A 14,023-nucleotide genomic window follows, 5' to 3' on the forward strand; every position below is an offset into this window, starting at 1 on the left:
TGGTGCAATTATTTCAAGCCTTTGCAGAATTAGTGCAAAAGAAAGAAACACAGACATCATTTTACCCCAGAAACTGAATAGACACACATATGAATTTTGGGTTTATTATTGTAACCATAACAATAAGGTGGATCTCTCTTTATTTTAACCATCAATTCAATCATAATTGTTCTTTTTTTAATCACAGGCAATAGTTATAATAGTGCACTTTTATATTTAAATTATGATACAGACATTTCATTTTTTAAACACCTTATTCTACTGACCCTTATGAATGGAGAATAGTTTACAATCTTAGCCATAGTTGGGTCAATGAAAGTGAAGGTGATGTGAAAGATGAAACCAATGACGGTGAGCAATCATAAAGTGTGTATGGACAGTGAGGCAAACAACTTCGTACAGTTTTGTCTTGTGACGATGGCTACACGACAGAGGTGAAGAGGCAGACAGGTCAAAGGGACAAGGCATAAAAGCAAGAGACGAAGCGAATTAGCAGGCATTCAATGTGTGAGAGAGAAATGATACCCACGTTAGCGTTTTGATTAAGTTAATATTACTGGGTCAGTCGAAATTTCTGTATGTGATCAGCTCAAAATGCATCTGCTGCCAAGTTTTCAGCTCACAGTCCGTCATCATCCGCCTGTCTCACACACGGATTCCAGTTAGCAGAGATAAGCGAGATTTAAAGAGACATGAGATCTGACTTAAGATGAAAGCAACTTGTCAGCACTGCTATCAAAGTCGTTCTTTTGCATGAAAAGAGGTGCTCAAAAGAAATAAAAAAAGAAGAAATAATATAGAAAAGGCTTCTTGGATGTGATATTGATACATTTTTGTTGGCATAAAATCTCATTTGTAAACAAATACATGGCATAATCAAATAAATTAAATAAATAATAAATAATTAGATTCATGGATAGAGTGGAGAAATATACAAAAAAAAATGCAGTTAAAATAAATAGAACTGCAGCACTGCAATGTGTATCTCTCTGAAAGCATTCTGTACTTTTGTTGCATACCGTGCTGCATGGAAGACTGGTGATGAACATTGACTAGTCTGACAGAGTACTGGAGTAATACGTGACTGTCCGAGTTGCTACGTCTGCTTGCAGAATGGTGCGACTCTCAGTGATGAGCGTGGGCGCGGTGATGGACTACTTGGCTTGTTGTGAACACTGAAATGAGGAGAGTGGGGTTAGGAGAATCTGCTTGCTTCCCAGTTTGAAGTCCTTTTCGACAAGAGGTCGACACCGTCAACCCTTTTAAGTCTGGCATTATGAAAACGTCCATTACTGAATTTCCTTTGAGTGTTTCTTTTTTGTTTTATTTTGTTACATGTCAGTACGTGAATACTATGGCAACAGGAGACAAGCGTGACGAGGAAGGTGGTTTCTGTTTGATCCACAGGCCGGGAATGCTCTTCTCATTCAATCTGGGCACAAACAGCTGTGATGAGGTTCATGGAACTATTCACGCATAGTGTTTTTTTTTTTTCTTCATATAATAATGTTCATATTTCTGTTCAAATCAAAAACACATTTCTTCAGAGCAACAAAGGGTCCAATGCAAAATTCTTTGATGCATTGTTTCATCATATTGTCTCTGAGTAAAAAGGAAATACAAAAGAATCAAAACATTAAACTTTAAATAAATGAACGCCTCCCAAAAAGCAACTGGTCTTCTCTGTCAAACACTTTTAGTGTTTAAGTTGTTCTCTTTACTGCGATCACGTGCTACTGACATCCTTGAAAGAAAAATGTAAACATAAATAATAACTAAATAAAAAAATATTATTTTTTTTCACATTCACTTACTTAGCTTACTTTGTTGGTTTTCTTTGCCTCAGGAGAAGACTCTAGTTTCTCCTGAGAAAAACAGGACCTTTTATTCAGCTCTTTGCCACTCACTGAGGTGGTCACAGGCTGCTAACTCTTTAGGGTTCTTCTTCTGAGATGCATTTATGTTTCTTTCAGTATGGACTGCATGTTGCTTGATAGTGATATTGATTAATTTTAAAAGTAATCTTGAGAACCGTCACAAGACTAATATTTGTTTTTGGTGTCAGATATTGTATTACAATGATATGGTAGACTAGCCTATCTGATCGTGTCAGCATCCTGGAGCAGGCTGATTTGCTAACTGGCATGCACATTAGCACTTCAAAATTCCTAGTTTGATCTGTGAAGCTGCATCTATGATGGAGACCGAACTGCTCATTCACATATTATTATTTTTTTTAATTAAAGGGTGGTTCCTTAACACTTCTTTCTTGTTTAAGGGAAGGAATCCAGGTGATCCAAAAGATCAAGAGAATGCTGGGTTGTAAATAAAATGCATGATGGGGGAAAAGGCTCAATCCTTGCTATGGTCAAGCACCTTCAATAACTTATTCGCGGAAGAATAGGAGTCGCTCATGGCTTGCAGGGATACTTGAAGATGAAGTTATACCGTCTTCTGTCTTTCTGGTGTAGTTCAAACCTCCTGCTGTGTGGCCTCACTTTCTTTCCTACGGTTGGGACTGGGTTCCATTGGAGGACAGCAGTCGGGTTCTCTCTTTTGCCGAGCCTCTGCGCTGCAGAACTCCCCCGCTGCCTCCTATGCCTCCGCCATCTGCTCGGTCACCCCACTCGCACCTGTCGCCCCCACCCTCAGAGCGCCTCGAGTTTTGGCGGGTGGGGGTCCCGTGGGGTCGGCCGTTCTTCTCATCTGGGAAGGGATCAGGAGAGGAGAACAGGAAAGTCACTTTAAATGTATACATGCTACAGTCTCAAACAGGACCAGTAATGTAGGCGGGATTAAAAATGGTGAGAGCCTTGAAATTAGCACTATGCCTTTTTTCTTTCTGCAAACACCTTGGACACTGCAGCCTATGACCTTTAAAAAACATTCTTATGAAAACCTGCAAGAGATGACATTAAGTTGTTAACAATTGAAATTAATGTTGAGCCCACACAAACCATTGTTTAAAAACTATTAAAGCTGTATGAATAAAGAAAGTATATATATCAATTGCAGATAGGTTTTTAGGACTAAAAGACTAAAAGACAAAAAATAAATAAATGCGCATATCATGTGCAAACTAAACAACTTTGTGTTTAAGCAGTCTCACCAGATAGGGCTTGCACCAATGGCTGATCATGAGAGCTGAGAAGCTGAGCTTGAATCGTTTCCACCACTCGTCTGAATCTGCGACTCGGACCTGGAGATGCAACAATGCACGCACATGTCATGTTGGGTAGGTATTGTCCAAAAATGATAATTGTGCCAATTTGACACCTGATTTTCATCCTCAAAACCACATTTCTGTGTGCAAACATATAGTTTAACAAGGAGTAGTTGGGGGAAAGAGTAAAATTATCAAGCGCCGCACTAACCTGATATGAGGGTGAACGTCACGCTGTAGATTCCTGTCTCCCTCCTGCCCTCCCTCTCGGTCCGGTCCCTGTCCCGCTCCCTCTCGCCCTCGGAAAAGGCAATGTCCACCTGGAACTTGACGGGCTTCTGGAAGACGGAGGGGCCGCCGGAGGACTTGTACTCGGCCCGGAAGCTGGTCTGGGAGAGGACGCTGTGACTGAGAGACGGGATCTGTGTGGTGGGGAGACAGAGAAGAAGCAGAGAGACCGACAGACTTACGAGGCGGGAGAGGTATGGGGTCCAACGTGAGTATAGGGAGACAAAGGGTGAGGGTGAGGAGAGGAGAGAGAAAGAGTGAGCCATTGGTGAAAGCAAAGTGATCCACGTACATGCCACGAGTGAGCAGGATTAAATAAAGATTAAATAATAAGAAAACTAAAATAATGAAAGAAATGAAGTGTGCACAGTATGAGAGTGATTTCATTACAGCTTTGCCAGTGAGAGCCATGCTTTCTACAGAGAAGCTTAGACAGAGAGAGAGAGGCATGAATGACAGACCACATCAGATACTCACAGACAGGAAAGCGTGGACAATGTCGGCTTTGACAGAACTCAGAGGTTTGTCTCTGATCACCACAAAGATCTGCTCCTCTTTCTCCAAGCCGATGAAATTCCCAAACCATGACTTCTTAGCCAGCCTGGTAACCAGACAAAAATATATATGCAGTCTAAGCATTTACAGAGAATCATAAAAAACATCTGAGGGCATGAACACGCAGCTTTATATCTAACACTATGTGATCATCTGTTTCAAGGAATGTGACTTACTCAGGACTGGATTCTGGTGTTAGACTGGACATGTCTTCTGAAGTAGGAACTGAGAGAGACAAATCACTCTTAAAATATGCGTGCCATATTAAATCTATAGCTGGAGACCAGTAGAAAATAGAAAAGATATAATCCTCAGACATTAGAGAGGTTTGTAATACTGTATGGTGAAAGAGAAAATAAAAGAGAAAGACACCTTTTCAAAGTGGTTCTTCCATACTGGTGCAGTAAAAACACAACTCCCTCATAATATTATTTCAACACACAGAACACACCTTGTAATTTGCGGCGGTGGAACCGCGGCGAGCCCAGCAGGTTGTTCTTGAAAGAATTGAGGCGAGTCCTCCAGTGGGCCGAGCTGCTGGCCGCCATGCCACTTCCACCTCCTGGGCTGGAGGGTGGAGTCAGCGAGAGTGAGCCCACCCCTCCCCCTCCCTCCGCCCGCGAGGAGGATGAGGACGAGGAAGAGGAGGGCGGGGTGGAGGAAGGGTGGTGAGGGTGGTGGACAGGGGTGCCCAAGGGTGTGGGCAACGGAGAGCCCTGGGGAGTGACCTGCGGCACAGAGTGGGCAGAGTTTGGGTAGAAGCTCTTAGTCACTGACTTTAGGACAGAGGACGAGGGGAAGAAGAAACGAGGGATGGGTGACAGCAGTGGGGAAGGGGAGGGCGAGCGGGAGGATGGGTTGTGCAGAGGCAAGGATTTGATGGGCTGCAGATGGGGTCGGTCAGCGGGTCCCTTGGTGGGCAAGGTCTGGGTCTTTGGGTTGGGGGGAGCTTTGGGCTTGTCATGAGCCCGTGTTGAGCGAGGAGTAGTGATGCTTCCCTGTTTGGACTCCTTTGTGAGGGGGGAAGCGGTGGCAGAGGTGACATCTGATTGGCTGAAAGTGAAGACGGGGCTCTGATAGGACTGGGGAGTGGGTTTGTGGGGTGTGGGGTTGGAGAAATGGAAAACAAGAAAGAGAAGGGATGGAACATGGAGAAAGGATGGAAATGAATATCATGCTTAATGACAGAAGAGTGCATCTTATGAGCAGTGAAAGTGCAAAACTGAATTCTACCAATGTTGACCATAGAAGCTTTACTTTTGGCCCTTGGTCTATTGTAAGTTACTCTCATTATTTTACGAGGGTTTAGTGACAGTTGTGGTAGTGATAGGGTTAAGAATGTAGTGACAGAAGACAGTGGCAGCGAAGTTATTACTGTAGACTAACTGCTGGTTATTATGATTTCCGTTTACATTTTAAATGATCAAATTCAATATTATCACGTCAAGTATTCCAAACAACTTTCAGTACAGCTAGTTCGTGCACAGAGAGGAAGAGAAGTGGCATGAAGACAGACAAAAATGCAAACTTCCTGTTGGCGACAGTTTATTTGAGGAACTGGTGTTGCAATGATGTGTACAAATGACTTAGGAGATTGATAAATGGATATTTTAGGGGGCTGTAAAGAGCGGTTTCTTTTTTCGTTTTTTTTTAATCAGTAGGGGCAGCCGACATCATCAAGTTTGTAATCAAATTAGTCAATCAATAAACACGTGAAAATGTATGCATGTGTTCATGTGTCTAATTTAAGAAAACATAAAAATAGTGCAACAGAATAGAACGGTGAAATACACCAGAAAAAAAGATACATAATGCTGATTTACTGGGCAGTCTTAGTGTATCTTAATGTCATTAATATTTTCACAGTCGCACGCATATTCAAGAATATAGCTTAGAACTACACTACATTAGGTACACTAGTGAAGGTTATAGTATTCAGCATCTGTTTAACATTTCATTTTGGAGGCTGTAGTCTGTAGTACTACTGAACTGTATTGTGTTGTGCCAACACATTCAATTATTTTGACAATTGCCTTTTAATCAGTGGGCTAAATAACAGAAACACTTGCGTTTAATTCAATAGTTTCACAGCACCACAAACTACATCCTCCAAAATAATCATAGTTGATTCAGCATTTTTCTCACTCTGTTTCGACATAAACTAAACATTATAACAACCATGGAGGGAGATTTAGTGCAGGACTGTTATTTTGGAAAAACATTCATTGTCATTAGTGTACCTTATGAACTGGCAAGTGAGTGTATAGCAGCCATAGGCTACAGGTGGGAGGTTTAAAATCTGTATACTTAATGCATGTTTGTGACATTTAAAAATAGTAACAGTGTGTACACTTGTAAAGGTTGTCTAACAGACTCTTACCCTGGGACTGCTGAGAGGGCTGGAGGAGAGACCAGTAGAGGCTCCGCTGACTGAGCGAGACCTGAAAGAAAGACCAAAGGTTAAAAGACTGTAAACAACAAGACTCCATGGAAGACTGAACTAATACGCTCTTGATATGGAGTGTTTAGAGGGTATGTACTCTGTATGTGTGAGAATAATACGCTGTACCTCTGGCTGTGTGCAGCTGTGTCCAGGGCCCTGCGAGGCGGGGTAGGAGACCCCTGCTCAGTAACACTCAGCACCTCCAGGCTTTTCCTCTCAGGACGACAACGGCCGTGGCGCGTCAGCATGGGAGAGTCGACGCGCTTTCGAGGAGGGTCTGCTGAGAAACACAGATTTCATATTTCATTTAAGCAGTGTAACAGATACACTAAAGATATATTTTCATCAACATTACGTGATAGATTGTCTAACATAATAAGACTGTTCACAAAACGGTGGGCGGATTTCTGTCTAAAAACACAATAAAGCTGTTGAAAGCTATTTTTCCACAGGCCTTTCACTCAGTGCACCATCTGTGACTGTGATAAACGTAGCTTCATTTGAAGTGGCAGAATGGCTGCACTCTGCCGGGTTTTGTCTTGCACATATCTTGCACATATCCCGTGGAGTCTGTTTTGAGCATGTAAAATAAAATTTAAGATTGTCATTGCAAATTTGCAGTTGACTGGCAGAGGTGATGAGAACATGTATTCGACACCAGACTCACACACTGTGGTACAATTGCTTCTCAGAGGCCCAGACAGGTAAAAGCAGCGTCCTCCCTTTAGTGGATCCCTCCTGCCCTCTAAAGACTGACCTACGTCATTGCGCGGAGGCAAGTCCTCATCCTCATAGCTGGGGTAGCGCTCTTTCCTGTCTAAAAGTAGGTAGTAGATCATCTTCTCCTGGTTTTCTCTGATACAAATAGAAAGAAAGAAAATCATTTGATTAGAAGCTCGAAAAATAATGGTTTAAAAGGTAAAACCTGAAATTACAGATTGTGATCAGTTACTAGTTACAAACCAAAGTGCCAAAAGGATGGCTTTTAACAGGTTAATGACACAAATTTCACATTTGAAGATCTTTACAGTTTACAATTTAACTGATCATGTGTATTTGACAGAGGCTGGAACAGAGGGCACAGAACTGTCGCTTGTGCAACTCAACACAAAGCCGTATCATTAATCATTTCTATATTATATTTCTTTCCTCTGTACATTCAGTGACTGGATCCTGCAGTGGTTGAATACAAACAGCCTACTGTATCCTGTAGCAAGTACGTCAAGTAACAAACCAGTTGTTTACCGTCATTTTACCACAGGAGAAGCAGCTGATGGTAACATTGCTTTGATATTTGGGAGGCAAGGTTATATTTTTGGAAAGGGTGTAAAAGCCTGTTGTCACTGCGTTTTCTTCTAGAGGATGTTGTCCTTAAAGTTAGACAAAGTGAGGGGCTATAATCTGTCATCTTGAGTCAAACTGACTCGGCACAGGGGTTTCAACGCGACATCATGGATAAGAAACCTCTCTTCACATTCTATACACAGTACACAGCATCAAGGTTTGGAAGATGAAACTAAAATACTTACAATTCAGTTTGCTGTGGTTTCACTGTTTTTATTCAAGTGTGTATGTTGCATTTGTTCGTTTGTTCGTGTTTTTTTTATTTATTTATTATTAACTTTGTCTTGTGCTTCTTTTAAAAATTGCAGATTCTTATGATTTGTGAAGCAGTTTGAAATGCTGATTTGAAAAGTATTATAGAAATGATATTATTACTATTATGTTTCATGATTATTGCATTGTATTTTATGTGCGCCAAGTGTTTCAATTTATCCAGTCATTCAATGAACAATCCAGTATTCAAAAATACTCATGTTTATAGTTCTTACTCTTCACATTGCAAGTCACGTGTGAGCTTCCCTCTGTCTCGGAAACAACCCAGCGAGTGCATGCTGTCCAACACATCTGGGTCCAGTTCAGTCAGGGACAAGATCCGCCTCACACACACTCGCCTGGGAGGAGGCTGCTCAGGACACGGCTCATTACGACCACCCCTAGGAGTCAAGACAGACACGTAACACACGATGAAACCCAGGAATTATACAAATGTGATGTATTGTATATGATTAAATATGATTCACTTCAGTCGTCAAATACGTAAAAATGAACGCATACTCACAGATACCAGGCGTGTTTCTGGATGGCCTCTAGCTGTAAGGGGTGACAGGGCAGATGGGGCCATTAGTTTATGCAGTCTGTTAACGGCCAGATGGCCACAGAGCAATGCTGTGTAAACACTTCACACCAGATCATTTTTTTGTACATCCCAGCTCAGCTCTGAATACTACATGTTAAAATGACAACTTACAAAGTTTTTTTTTTAAGGAGAATAATCTCCACTAAATGGTCTGGAGAAACATTATTCAATGCGTTATCACATTTATAAAACCACTAGTCAAATTAGGGGTGAATAATTCATCAAATTCAAAACTACTCAATAAGCAGGTTGGAATGCCTGCAATATAGACTACAGTTTATGCAAACCAATTTGTCTGCTATTGTTTATTATCACATTATTTAAACTCTCATTACTGCATTTGAACATGGTTCTGTTAATATTTTCATGGTTTCTCATGTGGAAATGATCCAAGTATATATTATTAATCTAATATAAATTGACAGAATTAATTATACCACACATCAAATGTCCAAGAATTTGTAATTAGGTTCAGCCCTTTCTCAATTATGATCAGGAAAACATATTTTACACGTGGCAGTAGCACTGTTTATGTTCTTCCATGATTTAATACAATGAAAAACAATAAATCCTGGTGTGGATGCACCTAAAACACTTAAAATGGAATTGACCCAATGTAAATACAACAGTGTCTCTAATTTATGTAAGAAGAAAAAAAGGTTAATGAAGGAGATGGACTTTTCAGTGCACGGTGGACAATTTAATGTAGGTGTAAATACAGCTCTGGATACTATCTGCATACGAGACTTGGACCGCTGTGAGCAGTCTCGTACCGTGAGTCTCTTTTCAGGGTTGACCTCGATCATGCCCTTGAGCAACGACTGGCAGTCCGGGGGGATGAAATGTGGCATGTGGAACACGCCGCTCTTCACCTTTTCCAGGAGCTGACGTAAGTTGTCGTGGTCAAAAGGCAGGGCACCCTATTGGGGACAGAGGAGAACGGAAAGAAAGTAAACAACCCTGGGAAGTATGAATTGCAAACCCACGAGGGGGCACTTTCGAAAAGGAAAACAGCGAGTAAAAGACTTACCACCAGAAGGGCAAACAGAATGACCCCACAGCTCCACACATCTGCTCGCCGCCCGTCATATTTCTCTCCCTGCAAAACACAACTCCCCATGAGTCCATTCACCAGACTATTTGAACCACAATAATTAGCAGCGTTCGCTAAGATCATTTTGAGGCCGAGTATATCTCTATCAAAAGAAACGCTGTAATCCATTTTAATCCAGCACTTAGTCGATCTCACTCCAAAAGGCTGTGAAATCATCTTTTCATTGACAGAACTGCATAATCTTCCCTAAAGATTCACTCTTCACTAAAGATGAGCTTACATAAAACAGCACAGTGGGAGGTTCAATACTCCATTATGAGTCTGTTTTCATAGTTTTTGTTTAAATCGTTTGTGATGCCTTTGATAAGAATTGAGCTCATGTAACTTAATAATATTTTTGTAATGGACTATTAGTACATAATATTTATAATGGATGCCATGTATAGCATACAAAAAACAACGAAAATAGATGAGTATGAATAAAATAAAGGACTGTTTGTTCCCGTCTTGTAATCATTTATATGTTCATAAAAAAATAAAAAAATAAAATAAAAATGGGTTATAAACTTACCCTTATAACTTCAGGGCAAGCATAATGTGGTGATCTGCAAAGGAATATAAATGTACATGATTACGTTTAGGAAAACAGCAGCAAAAATAGTACAACAAAGCACTATGTGTTGTATTACATGAAATGCACAGATTTACGACGGAAGTTATTGAAATGTGTTTGTCCTGATTGTTTATGAACTCACCCACAGCTGGTTTCTAACAGACTGTCCCCCACCTGTAGGGAGGCCATGCCAAAGTCAGCGATACGAATGTTGTTCTTTTCATCCAGGAGCAAGTTCTCCGGCTTCAGGTCTCTGTGACTGCACAAATACAACAGACACTATTAAGACTGTGGTGTGATTTATGGCATTTTACTTTAGACATAACTGCATAGGTTTGAAAAATGTGATTTAATATTGTTTTTCAAGATTTTCCACTCATTTATTACATCAAACCGCCATTGATCGTATGACCTGGGCTACAGTCTAAGATCCACTGCTCTGTGCTAAAAACCAACCAGATGGAATGACTGTGGCAGAAATCCAAAGCAGAGATGATCTGCCTGAAGAACTTCCTGGCCTCTTTCGGAGTTAGCCGGCCCTTCTTTACCAGGTAGTCGAACAACTCTCCTCCTGACACATGCTCCAACACCAGGTACCTGTCGACGACCGGGGAAAAAGGGCAACGTTAAACTTTCATCTCTAAGAGACGAGACCTTTTCTGAAGACCATCATAATGAGATTTATCTCGCTTTCAAACAATCTACTTAATGATATTAAAGGATTTGGGGCTCGCTATTACTCAAGACAGAACGAAAGCATTTCAGAATAAATCAGAGAAGAAAAAGTGGGAATAAAAGTGCCACTTCTTAGGTAATATTTATACTGATCATACACCACAGATCAAAAAGCATGCAGACTGAATGGCTTCTGAGCCCAGAAGAAACTCACAGATATTTGTTATTCTCGTAAACATCATGCAGCTTCAACACATGCGGATGCTCAATCAGTTTCAGAATGGCAATCTCCCTCTCAACCTGCTTAGAGAGAAGGGTTTAGAGGGACAGGAAGAGGAGAAGATGCTGAGGCAGAGCACAAAAGCCAGTCAACTGTCATTTATGAAGGCATCTGATGTTAATTAGCTAATACAGATGGCAGAGAATAGCGTAAGACGCCATGCTATATACAGAATTAGCACCGTTATCGTCAGAAGCGCCATCATACTGTACCTTCATCAGGACTGACTCAGACAGCTTCTCTCTGTTGACTATTTTGATCGCTACCTTCTGACCCGTAATACAGTGGACCCCCAGTTTGACAAGTCCTGACAAAAAGAATGAGACGGTGAGGCATAAATAGGAGACAGACGACCGTGAGAGACAGAAGGAAAGAGGAAAGTTTTATTTCACCATTTTATACTCACCTGTCTGTCCCTTCCCCAGAGTCTTTTCCAGTCGATAGGGCCCAACATATTGAGCTGACTGACTTAGAGACAGTTCCTTACTCATACTGCTCTTACTGGAGGCTAATACACAATTAGTACAACTACTGCACGGTGATTATTGCAATTACTGTGATATTGTACAGCTTATACAGGAGGTTTTTTGTGGGATACAAGTTGATGGATGCTAAAACTCAGAAGGACTGCCTTTGAATTCACTGCTACTCTGATGTTACTTATGGAACAATTTGATTTACAACACCTGGGTGATAAATTGAGCTAAATATTTTAGTGTTCAGAAACACGGTAAACATGGCGGAAATATTTAACATAAAAAGCTTAATATTGATAGAATAAAGCAAGGGAAACTGGGATGACAATAACTTGCTAGGCTGCTTTAAATACCGACCACTATGCTAAAGACCAACTAATGAGTTTTCCTATGTACATTAGCTTATGTGAATAACTTGCACCTTGTTACATGTATGACGTTAACTGTAAATGGCGGTTAATAAGAAACGGTTTTCACGGCTTCTGCGGAGATTTAAACCGTTCACCGGCTGAGTACACGAACAAAAACGGCCAACACGTCAAGCGGAGAATTAAATGGGTGTTATTCGGACTGCCAGGCCTATTTTACAGGTGCAACAGCATGCTATTTTAGCCTCGCCGCCGCTCTCCCACACAGCAGCGAGGCTAGCCTTTAGCTTCAGCGCCTTGACCAACGGCCGCCTGTCAAAAAAACCGACACCGCCTGAAGTTTCTGGACATCACGGATTTATCGCACGGCCGCCGCATTCTCACATTATCTGGAAGACGATCCCGCAAAACAACCATCCTTAGCGTAGCGTAGTCCTCCCCCTCCCTGTCCCTCCGCCGTCTCTACATCCCTGCAAGTAGCCGATCACAGCATCTTCTCGTCTCTCCTTTGGCGTGTCCTCCTCCCTCACCGGCGGATACACAGGTGAAAAAAACAAAGATACCCGCGGACGGAGCCGCTCTAATAACGGCCCCACTTCTCGCTCCTGACGGTACTTCACGCAGGGTAAAGGCCCCTCGTATTATACTCCCTTCGGTTTTCTTGCCGTAAATCGATATTTTCTCTCTCCTCTTCCTTCCTTCGCCTCACTCGCATCAGCATCCGGGTCTCACTCCCTCTCCATCCTCTCTCCTCTCGCCTCCCCCGCCCTCCTCCTCTTCCTCCTCCCGATCATCTTCCTCAAAATACGCTTATCTCTGCATTCGCCCGGGCCCCGGCCTCACTGGGAGCTGCAGCGGACACCTCCCTCGCTCTTATTATGAAAGACATTTGTAAACATGGCCAGAGGCAGCAGATGGGACGCGGCTAGTCAGGGAGATGCTGCGCTGCGTTCACAACAACATGGTGTTCAATAGGTGGCATTGTGTTTTCACCCGGAGTTATTTTGATATGAGGCGTAAACCAAAGTTATATTTGTACTTTATGTGAATCTTTCCATTTTAAGGTACTTTATATTTCAATTATTAAAATATTAAAAAATGTTGTTCCACTTTTGATTGCTTACTTTCGGTATTATATAAGGATGAAATAACTTATAATTTAAAAGTATTATCAAAAATATGTAGGCTACTTAAGTATTTTTTTAATTTTAATATTTTTAATTATGGTTTGCCATTCAAAATAGTGTTACTCAACTACTGAAATATGTTGTGGCATGGGAAATAAATTCGTTTTTTTATAATAATTATTATTATTATTATAAAAGATTTTTTTAATATTGTTAACCACTGAAATAATCATCATTTTATTTAATTTGACTGATCAGTTTAAGCTACAAGAATGCATAAAAGATTATAAAATGGTCATTTGTTTTGCCACCGCATTAAATATTGTGGGGTTTTGACTTTTCTCTCTGGAAAAAGTCATTACCCCATCAAAATTATTTTAGTGGGCCCAACCTGTCAAGTAGTTCTAAAGAAAAGATTAGTTAATTATTTATTCGGCATGTAACAGGATAAACCGGAAATAAATTTACTTAAGAATTTTACTCTAGAGCATGTGGGTTACTTGAGTAACCTTTGACCTCTGTTGAAAGATCTTTCTTCAAAATATTACTTTCATTATTGTATGTTCATTTAGTTTAAAAGATTGTTGATAGGCTGTTGTCACCAAGAAAAGAAAACCACACGAGTAAATGACAAAATTATTGGTGGACAAATAATGGCTTCAGTTGCACAGTCTTGGTATTGTGTAATGGCTTAGTGGGCCATGAATAGAACAGATCAGTGTTAATGTTATTAATAGTAGCTGTGCTTTTCTTAGTTCAAGTCAAAATACCAGTTCTAAAA

At 41.0% G+C, this 14,023-nt stretch overlaps 1 protein-coding gene across 2 annotated transcripts; it reads right to left on the minus strand.

The window, feature by feature from the left end:
- Positions 1-1,828: 1,828 nt before the first annotated feature.
- brsk1a (BR serine/threonine kinase 1a) lies at positions 1,829-12,804 on the minus strand. Of its 2 annotated transcripts, none has more exons than XM_084567201.1 (19): positions 11,678-12,804; positions 11,484-11,578; positions 11,206-11,291; positions 10,773-10,913; positions 10,459-10,575; positions 10,275-10,308; positions 9,680-9,748; positions 9,423-9,569; positions 8,572-8,603; positions 8,282-8,446; positions 7,207-7,304; positions 6,576-6,726; positions 6,387-6,447; positions 4,458-4,734; positions 4,183-4,231; positions 3,929-4,052; positions 3,375-3,585; positions 3,110-3,199; positions 1,829-2,706 (listed from the first exon to the last, which is right to left on the minus strand). In XM_084567201.1, the coding sequence occupies exons 1-19, from the start codon at positions 11,760-11,762 to the stop codon at positions 2,507-2,509; spliced, it is 2,232 nt and encodes a 743-aa protein (XP_084423327.1). In that variant the 5' UTR covers positions 11,763-12,804; the 3' UTR covers positions 1,829-2,506. The 2 variants fall into 2 exon arrangements, with proteins under 2 accessions (XP_084423327.1, XP_084423326.1); XM_084567200.1 differs by having other exon boundaries at positions 1,829-2,766.
- Between the last annotated feature and the right edge of the window lie 1,219 nt (positions 12,805-14,023).

This window comes from Chelon labrosus, assembly GCF_963514085.1.
Source record: "Chelon labrosus genome assembly, chromosome: 19".
NCBI lineage: Eukaryota > Metazoa > Chordata > Actinopteri > Mugiliformes > Mugilidae > Chelon > Chelon labrosus.